Genomic DNA, 21,001 nt, shown 5'->3' on the forward strand with positions numbered 1-21,001 from the left:
TTATGAAAACACCTTTAGAAATACAGCTCCATGGTTAAAGATATTGTGTCTTCAGGGCCTTGCTAAAAAATAGTCACAAGCCTTTTTATCATCTTCAATCTTGGAATCAACATTTTTCATCGTATGTGTAGAACATACACATTTACTTCAGTTACAAGAGGGAGTCTTATGTAATCAAAAGTTGTAGTGAGTGTTGGATACAAAATTTAAAAATCATTTCACAATACATTGTGAAATGGAACTGTATTCCTATTGAACTGTACAATATGTGGAAGAGAAACCCATTTCACAATATTGCCCTGCACACAGGCAAAGAAACCAGTCTTAAAATCCCAGCCTCTCCTAAAATATGTACTCAATCTTTCTCCAAAAATTGAGTCGTCATCCACATGGTCACAGCAATACACATGGAGGTGGTGTTGGGTCTAAAAGATAGAGGGGGGTAAAAAAAATATATCCTCCCATGCCACTCCAGCCAGGGAGCAATGCCACAATATTGCAGCACTGTGGAGCCAGACCAAAGTGAAGTTCAAAAAGGTATAATTAGCAGAAATCTGCAACAATGTGAGCTGAAGTAGAGGTTAACTAACATTCTTAAGGGAATATTGGATCAGAGAAAGAATCAAAAAATCCAAAAAGTCAAAAACAGAAGACAACACTGGAAGAAACAGAAAGGAGGGGCAAAAAGGGAGAAAATTCTCTCAAATATATAACTAATAAATCCAATATGGAATTCAGGAGAATCTTCTTTACCCAGAGTGGTTAGAACATGGAACTTGCTAACACAGAGTAGTTGAGATAAACAGCACAGATGCATTAACAGGAAGCTAAATAAATACAAGAGAGAAAGGAATGGAAGGTTATCCTGAAAGGGACAGATGCAATAAAATGGGAAGAGGATTGTGGGGAGCATAAACACTGCATGGACCTTTCCATGGTGTAAATCCTATGTAATTTTAAGTACTAACTTATTATTAGGTCTTAAATCAGATTGATGCTTCAAGAATGACTTAGAAGGATGTCTGGATTAGGACTGGAGTATTCTTTTATTCTATCCTGGAACCAGAGATTGTTCTAATCCATAAAACTCCAACCTAAAGTCAAATCCTGTTATGCACCCTCTTCACTAGCCAACTGCCTCGAAACTCCCTCATTTTCATAGAACCAAAATTTGCAACACAGAATGCAACTATTCAGCCCATCTTGTCATCCATGTTGTGCTAAAGCTATTCAAAACTCAACCTAGCACCCCACTATTTGCCATAGCCATGTATTTCTTTCAGTCTCAAATATTTATCTGGTTTCTCCCGAAAAGACAGTGATCACTCAGTGGTATACTCTCTATGACAAAGCATTCCATGTTCCAAGAATCCTCCGGATGAAGAAAATTCTATATCCTCTCACTTCACTGCCAATTGTACATTGAGGACCTCCCATTACTTACTCCTTGATCAAGGAAAACAGTCTTCTTCCCATCCTATCAAAACCCTTCATAAATTTTAAAAACTTAATTTAATCTCACTCTTCCCCTTCCCTGCTCCAATGTAATAGGTCCTAGTATCTATATTCTCTCGTCACAATCAAGTTTTCATATTCCCAATATCAGCCTGATGAAACTACTCTTCATAAGCTTTATCACTGAATGCCCTTTCTTTAATGGAGTGTTTTAAATTTCATTTGTGCCTTATTCAGAGTGAATGATTACACCTTTATACACCTTCATCAACATGTCCAATGTTCTCCATGGGTAACAATGGCTATAGCACCAACCAGTGGAGAAAAACAAGAACGTCTGAGCTGTCATAAAAGAATGATACAGCACAGAAGGCCATTCAGCCCATCATGCCTGTGCCAATATGTAATCATAGCTACTGAATAACTGCACACTGTGGGTAAAAGCTTGGAATCATTTGACAGTTGTAATGGTGAACTGTAGGTTAAGTAGTTGAGTTGGGATGGTCCAAATGGCTGTCTTGTCAATCTGGATTTTGCAAGAAAATAGAATCAGTGCTTACTATAGGAAGGATATGACCATCTATATTAAACTATTGAATCATCTGCCATTACCCACAAAACAACAGTGATCACACTTCAGAAGTAATTCATTGGCTATAAAGCTCTGGGAGGCCTAAAGAGGAAGGCCCTAGAATCAAGATTTGAGCACAGAATCCAAGCTGATATTTTATTGCAGTAACCAAGGGAGTGCTGAATTGTTGAAGATTCTATTTCTTGATGCAGAAATTAAACCAAAGCACCGGCTGCCTCTCAGGTGGACAGTGTGGATCCCATGGCACTATTCAAAGAGGAGAACCTGGCTAATAACACTAACACACCAATGTTGCAAACAGATCACCTAGTCATTACGCTGTTTGTGGGATATTACTGTATGCAAATTGCCTGCCACATTTCCCTACATTACAACAGCGACTACAAAGTACTTTAAAAGTACTTCATTGTGAAGCATTTTTGGATGTCCCAAGATTGTGAAAGGTGCTATTCCAACAAAAATTCTTTTGTTTCAAGACAGCCTTTTTAAATTAATGATCAGTTGCAAAAAATTACATTTTCTAATGTAATTGTAAAATATAGCACAATTAGACATGCATCTGCAAGGTGAAGATTTTTGTGCAAAAAGTAGTTGAAAAGGACTTCATGCCACTATCCAAAGAGTGGGAGCTTTCTCAGTGTCGTGGCTAGCATTCCTCCCTCAACAAACACCATTAAAACAGATTGACTGGTCATTATCTTATTGTTGTTTGTAAGACCTTGCTGTTGCCAAATTCGCTGCCATGTTTTCTTACACAATAACAGTGACATTTCAAAAGTATTTCATTATCAATGTTTTGCATGTGAGAATGTGAAAGACGCTATATGAATGCAAGTTCATTATGTTTGGCTTTTTAAACTGTTAGGATAAACACTGTTGGATAAAAAAAAAAGTGAGCAACTGATATTTGTCTTTATAAAAAAAAGCAAATAAAAGCAAAATACTGCGGATGCTGGAGACCTGAAATAAAAACCAAGTGCTGGAAAAGCTCAGTTCCAAAGAACAGCCATATTAGACTCGAAACGTTAACTCTGGTTCTCTCTCCACAGATGCTGTCAGACCTGCTGAGTTTTCCTAATCTCTAACAAAGAACCCTCACAGAAACAGAAATTAGCAGTTCTTTGGCTGGGTTTCACCATTCAATTGTCAGAAAGAGTTTTCCACTGGACCAATCTGATTGCAAACTAACTTCACTATATGCGCAATCATATCATTAAATCAATCTTACAAGGTAAGTGTCAGCCCACCTCCCTTTCTGGGTATCAAATACTTTGACTTTAAGAACAGTCCTTTAGATGAAAGTACCAATAAAACTCCAGATTTTAGGAAAAAGAGAATCCAAAAAAAATCCTTAAAAAATTCAACTGGTTTAAAATGGGAACATCAGAACTGTTGAGCCATTTGAGCCTGCTACCATGCTTTCACTATATTTTAAGATGCTCTCTATTACCAAGCATGAATAGTATTGAGCAAAGGTCTCGTCAAGATTAAAATTGTGCCCACAAATAAAACTTGTGAAAATTTCTGCTTGCTACTGTATTCTTTTGCAAACAAACACTCTCACAGTAGAAGAAAATAAAGTGAGAGAAAAATAATTTAAAAAAGATGTGCATTTATAAAGCACCCTTCATGATCACAGGTCATCTCAAAGTGCTTTGCAGCCAATGAAGCAGTTTTGAAGTGCAGTCACTGTTGTAATGTAGGAAATACAGCAGCCAATCTGCACACAGCAAGCTCCCACAAATAGCTGTGCGAACAAATGAACTGTTTTTGTGATGTTGATTGAGGGATATTGGAGAGGGCACTGGCGATAATTCCCTTACCCTTCTTTAAAATAGCACCATGAGATCTTTTAAGTTCACCTGAGAAGGGCAGGTGGGACTTCAGTTTAACATGTCAACTGAAAGGTTGTACCTCCAACAGTGTAGCACTCTCTCACTAATGCACTGGAGTGTCAGCCTTGATTTTTGTGCTGAAGTTCTGGAGTAGAAACTGAACCCACAATCTTCTGACTCAGAGGTGAGGGTGCTACCAATTGAACCACAGTTGGCACCATAACTAGAATTACCTTTAACAAAAATGACCTTAAACTAAAATTTCCACTAGAGTTTATGTATCACATTCCAGAAATATTCTAATTTTTCCCTTATTCCAGTCAATAGGATGTACCACAGCTGATTTTGCAAAGGTGAATGCAGCACTCTAGTTTAAGTTTCAAGCAGGGACTGTCACACCTAAATTTCAATGATATCCACACATTTTGGATATCAAATCACTGTTAGTAAAACTATACCGTAACATTAGTTTGAAAGATTTAGATGTGTGCAACCATACACCATGTTTGGTTAAATTAGACCAAAAGACTAATGTTACGTTTTGTGATTTTGATATTTATCCTCAAAAGTTTTCACTAAAAAGTTGGCTCAAAAACAAAATAGCTTTGTAGTGTGTAGAGTGACAGATTATGCTTCATTAGGTATTCAGGGATTATTGGATCAGAATTATTTTAGAGGCAACTCAAAAAATGTAGACATGGTGGCTAAACTAAAGTCTGCTTAAAAATAAAATGAATAAGGCTGTGTGTTGATGCTTAGTTTACACAGAATCCTGCAAACACATGCATAGTACCAATTAGATACCTGTATTTGGTAGGTGATCTTTATTTGTTCCCACTTTCTCTCCTGACGAACAACTTCCCTCAGATTGTGAGACTGCAAGACTGCTATCACCAACAGGTACTACAGATTCAGGCTCAGGGTTCTGGGGGGTGATGGCTGATGCAAAATTGCTTTGAGCAGTGCTATTCAATGTACTCGCAGGTGAGGAAACAGAGACAGTAGAAGCAGAGCTGCTAGTTGTACCAAGTGTGACGTTAACAGAAGTGCCTATGTCTGGTTGACTAGCTGGAGGAGGAATAATGGTCTGATTAGTTTCTGTAGGAGGAACTCCTCCTTCAGGACTACCAGGAAGTGCTGCTTTTTGCACCTGATCATCAACACCTGGGGAAGCCAATTCAGATGCTGCTGGGTCATCTTTTTTATCTGGGGAGGCCTTCTGACATGCCTTGGTCATAAGGAACTGACCAATCTTATCTACCTTCCCTCTTCCTTTGTTGGATGATATTGGACTTCGCCTACTACTAGAAGAGCTACCTGGGCTAGCAGATGTAGGCGACGTTGCAACTGCTGTTGCATGGGATGAAGCTGAAGAACTTTGGTCAATCATGCCATTATTCTGAAGAGGCTCAATGAGGCTGAAGTCCACAGCTGGTCTATGAGGAGATGCTGAGGAGATGTTTGGAGGAGCTGGAGAGCTGGATGGTGGTTGAACTGGTGATGACCTCTGGACCACTGTTCTATTCATTGGTGAAGTAGTAGCATTAATAGAGCTATTAACTGATGGGGTGGGTGAAGCTGCTGGGCATGATGAACTTTGAGCAGTTTGTGGTATCTGGATTACAGTAACTGACTGAGGTGCCAATGTAGAAGTTGAGGGCATTGTTACTTTAGGTACAGCAGTTGACTGTGGTAGCAAAGGTTCTTTAACAACCTGAAATACAGATGTATTTATAAACACAGGTGTGGAGATAAATGCTGGCTGCGAACCAGACTGTACCACTGGTTGTACCTCAGATACCATCACTTTACTATTTAGGGATGGCATTGTGACTACAGAAGAAACAACGGTAGGTTGGGATTGAGTCTGTACAGCTGTTGTAACATTGGTTGTAGATTTAATGGGACTAGAACTTACAAACACTGTAATCTGATTAGAGACAGAAATGGATGCAGACACCATTGGTGTAGGCACCATTGCTGGGCCACTTTGAGTCACATTAGTATTTAGCTCGCCAGCATCAGGTCGTAGTGTGGCCGTGCTACCTTCACAAACAATTTGTGATGGGATTGGTGCACTCTGGCTTTCCTTAATATTAAGAGCATCTGATGTTACTGCTTTTGCTTTATCTCCAGAAGATATAGATTGATCCATCTGATTGGAACTAGTAGTGGTCTTAATGGTAACACCAGTGCTACAAGAAGTGTCCAGAAGCTGATTAAGTGAAATTGGAACTTCTCTTAAAGTTGGCAGGGTCATACTTTTTTCATCGTAACCCCCACCAGGTTTACTAGCTTCCAGTGGCTTATTCCCCTTACTTATTTGAACTTCATGACCATTTTTTTTCTCCAACTTGCTTATGCTCTGAGGATTGCATTCAAAGGTCATCTGTTCTTTATTAATGCAGACTTGTTTCAACACACCATCATTTCCAGACAATGTTGGTCCTTCCTTGTTTTCTTCAGGATTGTTACCCAATATCCTGACAGAAATAGTTGGATTTTGTACACCTGAAACGGTATTGATTGGATCACTTAAAATTCCAGGAGCTGGATTTGATAAAATTTGTGCAGAATTTGCTAGAATATTCTTCTGTACATCTATGGTTGGTAAAAGTGCTGCGTTCTGTTGAGGGATCAAGGATGATTTCAAGCTTTTTCCACCTTGTCTACCTGGATTTTGACCAGTTTTTCTATTGGAACCAGTGCTTGCTCTCCTGCTAATACTAGGGCTTGCCCGTTTTCCAGTTGCCTGCTTTCCTGAACTAACTATAACGGAATCCAGTTTATTTACTTGTGATGCGGCGGGAACAGATGGGTTGTTGGTGAGTGGAGGCATGCTTGTTGGGGCCTGCCCAATTGCTTTCAGAGTAGTTGGGTTTAGACCTTGTTGATCAAATCCTCTATTTAGAGGTGGCTGCCTAGGAGGCAAGAGGATGTTGATCTGAGGAGGAAAGAGCCCTGCAATTGAAGCATTCAGCCTTTCAGGAGATAAGCTTATCTCAGAAGGCTCTGTACTGGGTGGTCGATTGGTGGGCGTATGAGGAAAGTAGGGCCTGGGGCTTGCTCGGTTTGGCGTTTTTGGTCTTGAGGTTGGAGTGTTTGTCGTAGCATTAGGAAAATGAAGATTGTGAGCGCCTTGCACTGGAATAGTTCCCTGCTGCTGTGAACTTGCACCTTGTGGTGTTGGGATTTGAGAATGCCCTGGCTTAGCCCCAGTAATGAGTACTTGGTTTGGAGGAGGAACAGGTTGTTGCCCCGGGTTAACTTGCGTTCCAGCAGAAAGTTCAGCTCCAATTCCATCTGTATGATGTGTAGTTGGATTCACTTCCTCAGGTACTGACGATGGGATGTTTTGCAGACTTTCCTGAAAAGACATTTTCCTTAGAGTGCTGGCAGCTTGATGTCCAACTAGTAAAGGTATCCTTGATTTATCTGGTGATGGTGGCACTCCACTCTGCCCAGGCAAGGTTACCATGACTGGTATATTACCAGTTGGGGCCATTGGCATCCTTGAAGCATCAGGAGTTAAGGCTGTCTTCGATGGATGTGTACTTGGCGTCATTGGAATTTTAATTGACTTTGATGAGTCCTGTTGCTGCTGCTGCTGCTGCTTCATCATCAACATCATCATCATCTGTTGTTGCTGCTGGGGTTGTAGTTGCTGTTGCTGTGCATGTTGCATGGGTTGAATAGTCGTCTGTTGCAGAGATCTTTGATCAACTGCCTGCATATGAAATCCTGTATGGAACAGGCAACATGGATCAGAAACATACTTCCATATAATAATGATCAACTTACCAAAATGTTAAAATTTACAAACAAAAATTTCTTAATTATGTCAGAAAATGTTGATATCTTTTGAATCATTGCTATCTGATTATTACTGTGCAGTTAAGATTCTTCAAACCTAACTTTGACTAATGGTTTCTGTGGGAACAGGCGGTAGTTCAGGGGAAGAGAAAGGAGAATTACTTTGCATAAAATGAAAATGGCACCTATCCCACTTGCAACTAAAAACTGCGGATAATGCTTGGGCTGAAAACATTATCCTGAAAATTAAGCAAAAGCCTAAACTTAGTTGCTACGGAACAGTTTTATGGCATCACTTGAACAGCAATTCCAAAAATTATAACCCCTGACTATTCAAATACAAATCATGAATGCAGTATAAACAAGGGCAACCGGAAGGATGCCACTCAAAATAATGAAATGTTTTCCTCCAGATGCTTACAGACCTGTTTTTGTGTATTTTCACTTTATTTCGAATGCGCCAAAATGATCATTTTCTCTTCAATCTTGATTTTACAGGTATTGTTTTCTTTTTTTATAAAACCCAAGGCCTCTCTTACAAAAAGTATTTACCTGCAGGTCGATTTGCAAATTCAGATAATTTGTTGGCTGCTGGGTCAAGTCCTACCCCCTGCTCGCCTGTCATTTGCTGCTGTTCAGCATCATCCAGACCTGGCTGCATCTGGCGGGCATCTGAAACCCTAAAACAAATAACAAGGTTTTACTATACCATACAAACAATGACATTATTCCATACATCCCTGCAGAAAACTAAGCTGCAGAGAGTTCAACAGTACCATACAAGCCTGAGGGAAAAGTAACGTGAAATAGACATGCCGTGGTCTGCAAAATTTATTGAAGAACTCAAATCACTTATGAAACCAATTCAGCAACTTACCAAAACGATTTACCACAGATCAGAAGGTACAGCTTATACAGGCAATCTCAGCCAGGTTTTTATTTTGAGGGCAGTGAGTGTGGGAAAGATTTGAAGAGAGAACAAAAATTAGAGTACAAGTAAATCCTACCAGCCAGAAAGATGTTGGTCAAGGCTTAAAAGAGAACAGGGAACCGGAGGTGGAGGGAAAAAGGGTGACAGAAAATAAATCACTGTCTCCAAAGAAATGGATTGGCCGAATTGTAGAAATGAACTAGTGATCTGAAACTTAAGGGAACAGATTTTTGAGAGACCTGGAACACTGAAAATACTTTGTTCAAAACGTTTCCAAATCATGTTTTAACTCTGCTTAGGAGGATACTAGTTTTTTTCCCATCATATTGCTGATGAACCAAGGCTTACCTTGGATTGAAAGTGCGGACATTAATTATCAGGGAGGCGTTTATTTTTTTTTCAAATCCGTAAAATATAACATCTGTACATCATAGTCACAGTAAGCACCAATACAGAAAAAAATGTAAATCACATGAGAAAGCTGATCATGATCTTGAAACACTTGTGCTGTAGTTTGTGTCAAAGTTAAGAAAACTAGCAGAGGCTGAGAGCCCACGAGCATGGGCTGGCATGCAAAAACAAGCAGTTATGCCGCCTGCAAAAATGTCAAAAAATACAATTTTTGGGAGGGAGCAGGGGGGATGCTTATGAGCGTTACCCTGCTCAGGAAGGTTTCATACTTTATGAGATGCATTTTGAAGTCCAGCAGCATCAGCAAAATTCAGAGTCAGCAGCTAAGGAATTTGAACATACAATCTAGGTCAAAGCTACAAGGTAGTAGAGGGCATGTCACATGGCTCAGATGTACGTTTCCTGACTTTCTTACTTTCAGCAGGAGTCTAGAGGAATGGGTGGCTGGTCTCCTCACTGCTGCTGATGGTAACTCTAGAGGAATGGTCCAGATAAACACGGTTCCTCAGCTGTCATGCTTTGAAACCAAGTACTGTTGGTCCTCCCACCTCTCCTCTCCCAAGTATTCAGAGAGCACCATTTCATTGACAGTTGCATGGCTGACTGCATCGGGACCATTGAGAACTGGGACAGCTACACAAACTAAGGGTGGGGCAGGAAGGAGAGAGAAAAATACACATGTTTGGGATGTGAGGCACACACACCATGCATACACAAAGTGAGTGTGAAAAAGGAGTGAAACAAAAGCTGTAATGGAGGCAGCAGAGTGCTCATGTCAGCCTTCAATATGTGCTGTTGTATAATGTGATTTGGCATTAGGAAGTTTGGTGCTTCACTCAGAGGATGGGACCTCAGCTTCCTGCAACTGGACTTCAGCAGTGGAGTGTGGGAGTCAGTGAATTCAGTTAGGTTCTGATTTTATTATTTTCATAACTTGCTTTGTGTTGCAAAAAGTTTTTGTGCAATTTTATGACTTTATCAATACAAGTAATTTCTAACTAATGTTTTTGTTGAATTGGTGGAATTTACTTTCTCTTTGTAGTCAATACTGTAGAAATATTACAGGAGCAGTTTAATTTAAACATTACTTATCCTTAAATCTTTCTCTTCTTCTGCATTCTTTTTATTTATGAATGATGTTATTCATCTCAGTAAAATAAGCTAAGCCAAATAATTTATTCAGGACTTTATATTACTGAGCACTCAACTACGGCAAATGCAGTCACATTTGCAACCAGTTTGCAAATTTCATATGCTTACACATTAAGTATTACATTATAGAATGTCATGTGATCCAATATCACATGATGAAATCTCCAGGAATACATCAATCCAGGTTTGTCAAACCTTTAGAAATCTTCTAATCCTTTAAATAATAGCATGTGATCATCCAAAGAGAGGGAGGGAGTTTACTTGGTAGTCAACATTCTTTCAACCACCACCACTACTAACTGATTGCCTGGTTATTCATCTCTTTACGAAGAGCTTGTGGCAAACTATCTGGAACATTAACCTATGTTGAAGTTACTATATAAAGTATTTCACTCATGCAAAAGTATTTTGGGGTGTTTCTGAAGATAAGATTAATCTCTACCTAAATTAGGCTTTTTCTTTATTCACTATGTTAAAATCCCATATTAACTTGTGTGTTTTAATGAAGGAACAAATATATGCAATTATCACTTTAGAAACAAACAGCAGACGTGAAACAGGAAGGATACAAAAAAAATGAAGGGTAGCAGTGAAATGATAGCTAAACAGAGTTTGCACACTTACACACACTTGATGTAAACTCGCTGACAAATGTAAAGACATGAATCACCTGTGTGAAACACATATTTTGCAGAACTGTGTTGTCACCAGCAGACCTATAAGGTATATTTTTAACGCTAAGATTTCCACCACGGTACCTGCCACTTTGAGAAAAGCTTGAAGCTCTTAAACAAATTCCAACAAAGTTTTCGTGACTTGTGTTCTTCCATTAATAAAGTGGCCATTTTCCAAGGCTGCTTCACAGAAAAATTAACCACAACACCCCCTGTTCTGACAAGTATGGGAGATACTTGACATGTACAAACAATAAAAGCTGATATGCAGGATGCAGGAAGTTTGGATGAAGATGGCAGCACTGACTTTGAAGCGTGTACACTTGACCACATATAGGCCAACCATATTACATGGGTGCACACAATATTCTTTCAACATAGAAGACTAATTGTGATGAAGAATGATAAAAAGGTCACAATTATATATTGCAGAAGATTGAAATATGGAAATTATTGAAAGCATCAGAAAGATACATTTAGCTTAAAGATGGCAGTGTTATTATGAGCATTCAGTAAAGTGTAATCCTGGATTAGCCACTTGAACTCCAAAAAATCCAGTAATATATTTCTAGATTTTGTCCTCGAAAACGTTGAGAATATCATGAACCGTATAAAAAAAAACATGATTTGTTACAGTCTGGCATTACGTGGGAGCAACAAAAAGCAGCAAATTAGAAGTATCACTCAAGAGTATTGTACATTAAAGCATAAGGACTCGTGACTTTTCCCAAAGGGTTTTGCTACCAATAAGCTAAACAAGTTTAGTAAGCAGATGACAGAAGTCAGTCATTTCCCCAAAAAGATCAAGTGAAAACTGGAGAACAATGATTGTCAATCCATTAACACAGTCAGATCAACAGGATTACAACAAGCTAACTGCAAGTGGCTTAACAACCATCTTGGGAAGTGAAAGCAGATTGAAAGAAGCAAAAAGTGTCAGAAATTGCTCAATGGTAGCACCCTCACCCGAGTCACAAATTTGTGGGTGCCAGTCCTACTCCAGAGATTTGAACAAATATTCTAGGCTGATGTTTCAATGCAGTCTGAAGGGAGTATTTGTGGGACGTGTCATCTTTCAGATGAGCCGTTTATCTTCTCAGGTGGATGCAGGAGATTCCATGGTACTTTTCAAAAAGGGAGTTCTCCTGGCCTATATTCAATCCTCAAATCAACACCAGCATATTAGATTATCTAATGATTTATCACATTGTTTTTGGAACCTCGTTATGCATAAATTAGCTGCCATATTTCTCTATATTACAATAGTGATTCCACTTCAGAAATACTTCATTGGTTGTGAAGTGTTTTATGACATCTTGATGTTGTGAACAGGAAGATTATTTTTCGAAACAGGGAACCTACATTGACACTGTCTTGCAAAGAATTTAATTCTTCCTGTCAAAATTTTGCGGATGAATAAAGTAAGCCCAGGCAAGGCAGGGAAACATGTGGCCTGGGGAAAAGTGACGCTTGTTCTTTTAGAAATTGGATCTATTACTTCTGACACATTCAGTCTACTCCTGTGTTCTCTCCCTCTGTTAACAGCCGCTGGGGTACAAAGTGAAAAGAGGGGGCTAAATCTCCATCTAGGCCACTGCAAGAAAATTGCCTAATTTAAAATAAATCCACACTTTAATAGCTTCTTTCACAGTCAGATCATCTGGCTAGATGGGGCAGAAAATGAAAATGTCACATTGCCATAGCTAAGGGTTCTCTTTGAGCTTGCAGCTGAAAAACATTACTGAGAGTTTAACTCATTCACCTACCTTTAGCACCCAATGCTAGACAGAGAGTGAACTCAACTTCAACCTTACCAAGTAATTTAACTCATATCTCCTTATTCCCACAAGATCCAAATGGTTAGGTTTCTGTCCACTAGGGTGAAGGGAGGGGGAAAAAGAAGAATGGATCGAATTGTAATCCAGTTTGCTTAAAAGATAAAGTGGTACTTTCCCTAATGAGTCAGCTGGTTTTACAAGTGAAAACCTGGAGGAGAGAGATCTGGAAGGTCACAGGTTTGATTCCTTATCTATGCGATGTTAGCTGACCTGAGGCAAGTGGAAGGAAAGAACCAACAGGAAGTTGCAAATGGCATCTGTAGCCAGTTTAACTGTACAAAATAAGGATGCATTTCAATCCTGAAGGCTATCCTCCAATCCTTGTTAAAATCCCCATTGACATTGGGTAAGGATAGGATTGGGCTTGACCCCACTGTAGAATAGCTTGTCGATACTCACTGTCTTGGCTCACGCATGAGGAATGGCCAGAAGACTCTTGGCACCTGTGGAGCTAGATCCCTGCAAAGGGTCAATGTTTCCGCAGGGTGGGGAAGACAGGGGAGAAAATTGACAAGAAAAGGAAAATAAAGAAAGCTATTATAAAAAAAAAATTAGACCAAGCTCAACACCAACATAATAGAGTTAAAATGCAATAAGATGGTGTATTTCAAACACAAGTAAAGGGTCTCCCTGGGTTCCAAGCAACTTGCAATATCACCAGCCAAAATATCTACCACAGACACTCAAAGCTTCCAAAAAACTGTCAAGCGTGCTCCAGGGAAGAACACAATTCTTCTTAAAAAAACTTACGCATGCTGCATTTGCTCTTCTGGCTGCTGAGCTCCACTGTTCTTTTTCTTCTGCGATCGCGATGGTTTTTTCTTTTTGGGTTTGTTGGCATTCTGGTTGTTTTGCTTGTTGGTCATTGCAAACTGTGCAGATGTGATATCACTCTGCAGCAAGTTGACAAGCAACGGACTGGTCAGGGTGACATCTTTGTTGTTTGGAAAACCAGAGGCAGTGGCCAATGACATCTGACTCCCACTTGCAGTGGTGCTATAAGGAGCACTGAAGGGCATGCCATGCCCTGAAAAATGAGGCCCAGCAGAGCTACCTGCCTGCATTGTCTGCATGTGAGAAGCAACTACGTTTTGCTGCATTTGCACATCAGGCAACATCTGTGTTAGACTGACATCACTGGCTGATGTTGTAAGGTCACCATGCTGCTGAGTTAAATGAGGTACTGAAGGTCTAAGTACTTGTCCCTGCATTCCAATCCCTTGAGAAGAATTCCCATTCAGAGGATTCTGCTGGATCATTGGTGTGGAAAATTGAACCATATTACCTTGAGAGTTTGTGGCAGGTCCCCTCATCATTTGACCTGGCCCTATTGTATTCTGCTGGTTCTGATTATTGAACCCTGGTTTGTTTCCCTGCACCTGACTGACAACAATTTGCTCAGACAGGCCCATCATCTGACTTTGCTGTAATATGACTTGACCCTGAGGTCCTACTAATTGCCCATGTGTAGTCATTATTTGCTGACCCTGCTGTGAATGCAACTGCTTGGGTGGAGTCATCCTCTGTCCAGAAGGAATGATATTATGGCTTTGGGATGCCGCCATCATCATTTGATTTTGGATGAGCTGGGGACGAGAAATAATCATCTGGTTTGACGGATGTAGACCTTGGGATTGAACGTTCATCATCTGACTCTGTGAAGGTGCAATCTGTTGATGCATCCCAATAAACTGTGACTGAGGGCCCTGCTGCCCTTGCACATTGCCCACATTCACTTGAGGAGTAGTGATAGATTGTTGATTATTCATGTTACCATGGAGTCCAACCAGGTTTGCCTGCATTACGTTAGGTGGCCCGTGAGTCTGTACATTCATCGGATTTTGGGAAGCAGCGTTATTTGGACCACCTGGAAACAAAAAGCAAAACGTTGTGAACTTTTTTGGAAACTAAACGTATAGCTATTCATTCAAGGAGGAAACCCACCCCATTTAGACTGCATTCAGGACGTATGCAAAATTTAAATTCTGTTCATCATTAAAACTTGCTTATGATTAAAAGTTCCCAAATGGCTCACTCCTGCAGCAGCATAGGTGAAACCTCCAGTTCACTAATGTGATGGATCATAAGTCTGACCCCATGACCACTTACAAAAAAGTGGGATTTAGTCAGTTATTACACCCAGCACTGACACCTCCCCCACCCCCACCCCCTGCCAATTCTCTCCTGAATGATGCTCAGGCACCAATCTAACTTGAATTTCTGTGGAGCAAACCAACCTGTATGTTGTACATTCTGGTTGGGCTGTGTCTGTAGAATTCCACTGTTCATCGAGGTGGCGGATGCAACTGCTTGGTTTATCTGTGCTTGAGTGAAGCTCTGATTAGGCTGACCTGGAGGAAAGGTTGGTGGAAGACGCTTTGGCATGCCTAAGGGAAAGAGTGATGGGTGAGTTTTCATTTCAGCATGATTGCTAATTTAATTCCATTTCTGAAAACAATCCTTGAAGCAAAGAAAATAACCTACATTTATATAGTGCCTTTGATGACCTGAAACACTTCATAGTCTTAAAGCGCTTTATAGCCAATGAAATGCTTTATAAATGTAGTGACTGTTGTAATGTTGGAAATTGGGTAATTTGCACACAGCAAGATCTCAAACAACAATTAAAAGATTAACCAGATTGACTACATTATTGATGTTGCTTGAGGGACAAATATTGGTCCAGATACCATGGAGAACTCCCCTGCTCTTTATCAAATAGTCTACCTCATCCAGTGCATCGCATGCAAAAGACAGCAATACTGCAACACTCTTCAATAGAACACTGAAGTGCAGACCTAGATTGTGAGCTCAAGTCTCTGAAGTGGAACATTGCAATCTAGAGGCAAGAGTGCTAACACTGAGTCTCGGCTGACATTAAAGTCTTGTCACCCAATAGGGACAGTCAATGCCGCGTACATGAAAAAAATCACTCTCTTTTAACCTTTAGCAACCAGGATTTCAATCCAGCACATACAGGCAGGGTGAACATTATTTCCTCCAAATGTCAAACAGAATTCAATGAGTGTACTATTCAAATACAGTAGAATATCATACACCTGGGCTTTTAAATAAATGAAAATGAACACCAAATAATCAGAGCCGGAACTGCATGAAATGTTTCCAATATTAACCCAAAACCACCAACATTAAAAATAGTTAGGCTATGCATTACCCTTTATTCTAGACACCCTGGCCTCCATCACCAAATTTTATAAGTCTATTAATATACCAATGATAGCAATTACCAATTCAGCATATTTTGTGCTGGAAAAAGGAATCTCAAACAAATGAGAAACCTAACTGGTTTGATCAGATCTTGGTATTAAAAATTTGATAAAGATATCATTCACACAAGTCAGTCTCGTCTCCAGCAAAAGGACATCAATGCAGTACTTCCACTCAAAAGGACCACTGACAGTTGAACACAATGCAGCACTAAAACTAGACAATACTGGGCCATTTTTGATGTTTTTTTAAAATTCATTCATGGGATGTGGGCGTCGCTGGCTAGGCCAGCATTTATTGCCCATCTCTAATTGCCCTCAAGAAGGCGGTGGTGAACCTTCTTGAACCGCTGCAGTTCATGTGGTGGAGGTACACCCACAGTGCTGTTAGGGAGACAGTTGTGGAAGGTTAGAGAAATGTAGGGTGGAGAAATGCACATGATATTTCCACAAAGTATCTAGCTTGTTCCAGTTGCTACACTTCCCAAGTGTGATCATTGGGCTAATGGACAGTGTAATTACTCAAATGGCTACATGAGCCGGAAGTAAAATGCGGCTAGAAACATCCTGGCAAGTGAATTTGTGCATCCCCAATCCAGCTCTTTATGGGAAAAGAATCATTGTGTAAAACTGCCAATTCTTTAACACTATGTTTGGCAGTCTCATTCAGCTGGCGTGAAAAGTGAAAACGAAAAGGTCGCTGTTGAGTTGGGTGGAGCACTGAGGAGAGTCTTTTGAGACTGGTGTTAAGACACATTAAGCTAACAGGGCAGCTATACCCAAACTAGGAGCCAAAACTGGGGAGAAAAAAAATCCATTCTGAACAGAGACATTCCTTACTTGAAGAAAACAAGGTGGATCAAGCCAAATACCAGCAGAACAATGGAGATGGAACAATTAACAGAAAACTATTAAAATCTCACCAGCAACAACATAGCATCCTTAGCTTTATACAAAAGAGTAGACATTGAGACAGAATCTTTTATTTATAAAACTGATGGTTAGGGAAGTAAAGGAAGCCAAGTTAAAGCAACTGTTATTTTCCTCAGCCATTGAAGCACAATTGGAAAATATGCAAATTCACGAGTGCATAAAGCACCAGACTATTTACACTTCCTCAACTTTTCATCTACTATAAGGATTTGACTTGATTGCATTAATAAAAATGCATTATTATTTCTCTACTGGCAGTATTTTTTTTCAATGTTGCAATACTTACTCCCCATACCAGAATGGGAACTCTGTGCCACCTGATTTGCTTGCATCATAAAGCCAGCAGGTAAGCTTCCTTGTTGAACTATAGGACCTCGACTTGGAGAACTCTGGCACACAGCTGGTTGAAATGTTTGAGGGAGGGAGCTGCTCTGAGGTGGCCTCTGTCCTATATGCTGCTGCGGCTGGTTCACTGTTGGAGAGGATGAAGGAGAGCTTTGTTGGAAAGAGGAAGGAGATGAAACTGGAGACTTGTTGGTTAGATGAGGCTGTTGCAAGGGCGTAGGAACTCGAGAAGGCCCTCCCTGGTGGTTCTTAGGGGGTGGTGATGCAAACTGTGGTGAGCTGCAGGGTTGAGAAAAGGTTTGATGGCTTTGTGATGTTTGTTGACTACCAAAAGGGTATGGAGGAGGAGGGTGAGTGGGGGTCTGTACAGTCGCCAGGGACGGTCTGACCTGAAGTTGCTGGGGTTGCATTTGTCCAGGCATAGGAGCCTTCTTCCAGATCTGATTAGCCAATGTTCCTAAGGTTCCCTGTGTAGCGGGTGATTGGATTGCTGCTGCTGGGACTTGATTCCATGTGGCAGCTATGGAAATTTGAGCCGGATTAAATGGAGGACGTCCTCCCTGCAGCTGATGAGACTGAAGATTGGCTGGGGCTATCTGCCGGGTGGTTGACATTGTTTGCACAATGTTAGGCTGTGAAGGCAATGATCCAGAGGGGTGGCTTGACGCTTGAATGTTTAGAGTTGACAAAACAGAATCCATATCTGGTTAAAAAAAAACACATTTAATTTCAAGCAGCAATTCCAAACATTATAAGATGATTAAAGGTTTTCTATTTGTCATTATCACAGACAATAATGCTTTGTACAAGAATGAGCTGAACATCTGAAGAGCTTTGTGGTTTACTTATATTGTAAATTTGATGTGGATGTAATGATTATATTCAGCTTTTATGGTGTATCTCCCAAGGAAATGCAGCACTTTGACTCAATATTAACCGAGAATTGCAAGAAGAAACTAAGCCAGAGGCCATGGTAATCAAAACAAAAACAAAAATACCTGGAAAAACTCAGCAGGTCTGGCAGCATCTGGGGTCAAAGTGTTTAGCTACCTAAACAAAAGGGATGTGCTTACTAAATTTATGCAAATTTCTACAGTTTTGAGACAATGAAAAATCCCAGGAGTCATCAGTCGCAAGCAGAAATATTAGTAAAGATTCAATCTTAATTGACTGTCAGCCATCTTAATTGAATAATTAAAACTTATGTTGTTTCTCATGGTTGATTAAATTTGAGTCCTTGGTTGTTAACAGCTTTGGTGCGCTAAACTCCCAAGTACAAACTAGGTAGGTATAAAATACAACATCAGTTAGCTGGGGTGCTTTGCACTCAGTCTTTAATGAAGCTGGGAGAATCTAAGTGGTGCAACGTGACATTACAGTAGACAATACATGCAAAGGTTTACACTTAAATCAAAAGCTCACATCATTTAATTATGAATTGGAAAAAGGTACACTCCTTATAAAAGATAGGCATTCCATTTGCGTGAGTGACCAGTGACAATGAACCCAAGGGAATATTTAATGCATAACCCGTAAATTTGTAAAATTTCCAGAAATTCCAATATTGTAATATGATAGAAAATTAAAATACCTGTAACAAGTAGAAAACCTAACAGAATGAAACTGTTTTAAAGCTTACATACAATACGTAGCTCCTGGCTGGTAACAAAGCTTTTAGATTTGAACATGTTCAAATCACCATCCGAAGAGATGGGATGATAATTTGCAATAGGTGTCACCACATCCTTCCATATCAATCCCTATTTGAGCCAACAAAATGTGCATCCTCCTACTTCCTGGAAAGCCACCTCCTTCATACAACCACAAAATGAGACCTCGTATGCTAGGGCATGCTAATATGAACCTATATCCTATCACGCCATAACACAGTATGCTAGTGTGAAAGCTTAAATAAATATGCACGTGTTCTGCTAGAAATCTGTAACTGTAGTGTCGGTTTAAATAACCAGCTATTTTGATTCAGTTCCTGCTTCTCTTGCAACATGAATTGTAAATTACACATGACAACTATTTCAGAAGAACTCTGTTCAAATGGCACATCTGGTAATTAAAAGTAAAAAGTTCAGTCTGCAGAACAGCTGGAAGACACAGTGATCCATACGTGTATAAACAGAGCCCTTAGTGGCGAGGAGTTAATTTAAGAAATATTTTTGAACTCAAGTGTGCTCAGTGCACTCTTTTCAGGCAATATAATGTATATTTTCATAAGTTAAAATCAAATGATATGCCATGTAACTGTATTTTAACTTGTGCAGTGGTAAAATAAATGTACAAAAAAAAGCGTTGATCTAGCCTGGTACAGATAAGGAGAACTGCACATCCTTCTGAAAACTCTTCCCTTGGAAAGTGCTGTCCCCTCTAAGAAATAAGCTTTTAATGCATTATATCTCCCCCTTACCAGGCTGCGAGGTGGGTCGAGTAGAAGGATGGGGTACTCTGCTTTGCAGTAGCTCTGAACTTGCTCCACTACTAACCAAGGAAGCTGCCATATTGCTACTTGAAGGGATCATGGCAGCAGATGGGTTGTTAACTCTAATCAAACCTATTTCCAAAAAACAGAACATGGAATTATAATTGTCTCATCAGTATTTGCATTTGACACCAACTTTTTCCCGATCCATATTTCATTTTGTAACTTTAAATGTCATTGTGCATTATGTTGCAGTTCTCAATACTGATAATCATGTTTCCAGTTTTAAAGTCTTTGAGCTTTCTTTCTTTGCTCAGAATCTTACTTTGTCATACAATGTGATTGTTAAACTAAACATTTACAGCATTCGCATATCATAAATACTGTCAACAGTTACTAACAAAGCTGACATCTTAAAATCCACCACCGAATACTGTATTTGCTTGACCATAAGACACATTTTTCTGGCAAAAAGTCACCTAAAGCTGTTGTGCATCTTATGGTCTGAAAGTTATTCCCAAATATTTTCTTCTCAATTCCAATATGGTGGGGCAAATATAGTACTTTCTCATCTGCCTCGTTATCTGGCATAGTCCTTTAACCAATTGGCAAGGTCCATCTTTGATTACAGTTCTCATTTCAACTACAAGTCTGTTGAGACACCTGATCGTGCGTTTGAGTCAACATATAGCAATCTCACAGCTTATTTCTATTAATTCAAAGTCCCTTGATTTAAATGATCTAATGTGTTTTTTTTAAAAAGAACGCACTTTCCAATGTTACTTATGTGCCTTTAAGGGCAGGAGTGGAGAAGATTGACCATGGAATCAACATCCAGTGAAAGTATTGAAAACAAAACGCTGGAATAATTTAAAAAGCAATTAGGTGCACATGGGGAGAATTTGCTGAATAGATAAATGAAGGTGCTCTTTCTCATCCATAATTGTGATCTTTTGTCTTATTTAATCACTCATCCTGTGAAGTCAGTATCATAAATAGGCCTTGCCTCCACCCCCACGTCCGACTGAACTATACCTCACTTTATAAAAAGAATGCAACATTGCACTTCCAAGAGACTACATTGCTTTCAAAAAGCAGCAACACAATCACCTTGCTCCTAAAAAAAAAAATGCTTAGCGGTAGAATATTTTCTGTACCTTGACCCCCTTGCAAAGAAAATCCTGATTCCATTCTGATCTGATTCACTGGCCCGTTTACTCTGATCTCTTGGCCTCTATGTTGCACCAAAGCCAAGTTAATGACTCCTTCACCTGAAATAAAATGGAACATTCTTTTTGTTTTAAAGCTGCTTTCGGATTTTTGAAGTGCAATGCATTAAAACTTTTATATTTCACTTTGCATCC

The 21,001-nt window shown here is 39.7% G+C and overlaps 1 protein-coding gene across 6 annotated transcripts in view; it reads right to left on the reverse strand.

The window, feature by feature from the left end:
• ncoa6 (nuclear receptor coactivator 6) overlaps positions 1-21,001 on the reverse strand; it is a 58,747-nt gene that overhangs the window by 22,713 nt on the left and 15,033 nt on the right. For 3 of the 6 annotated variants that reach the window (XR_013578411.1, XR_013578412.1, XM_078554947.1), the window contains exons 4-10: positions 20,795-20,908; positions 19,626-19,769; positions 17,148-17,909; positions 14,939-15,088; positions 13,452-14,568; positions 8,248-8,375; positions 5,200-7,623 (exon numbers count right to left, since the gene is read on the reverse strand). Coding sequence is in view for 2 of the 6 variants with exons in the window: in XM_078554947.1 (XP_078411073.1) it covers positions 5,200-7,623; positions 8,248-8,375; positions 13,452-14,568; positions 14,939-15,088; positions 17,148-17,909; positions 19,626-19,769; positions 20,795-20,908 (4,839 nt within the window). In the remaining 4 variants the exon portion in view is untranslated. Of the gene's footprint in view, positions 1-4,686; positions 7,624-8,247; positions 8,376-13,451; positions 14,569-14,938; positions 15,089-17,147; positions 17,910-19,625; positions 19,770-20,794; positions 20,909-21,001 lie in introns of all 6 variants that reach the window. The other 3 variants (XR_013578410.1, XR_013578409.1, XM_078554946.1) reach the window with 1 other exon arrangement.

This window comes from Cetorhinus maximus, chromosome 13 (genome assembly GCF_964194155.1).
Source record: "Cetorhinus maximus chromosome 13, sCetMax3.hap1.1, whole genome shotgun sequence".
NCBI lineage: Eukaryota > Metazoa > Chordata > Chondrichthyes > Lamniformes > Cetorhinidae > Cetorhinus > Cetorhinus maximus.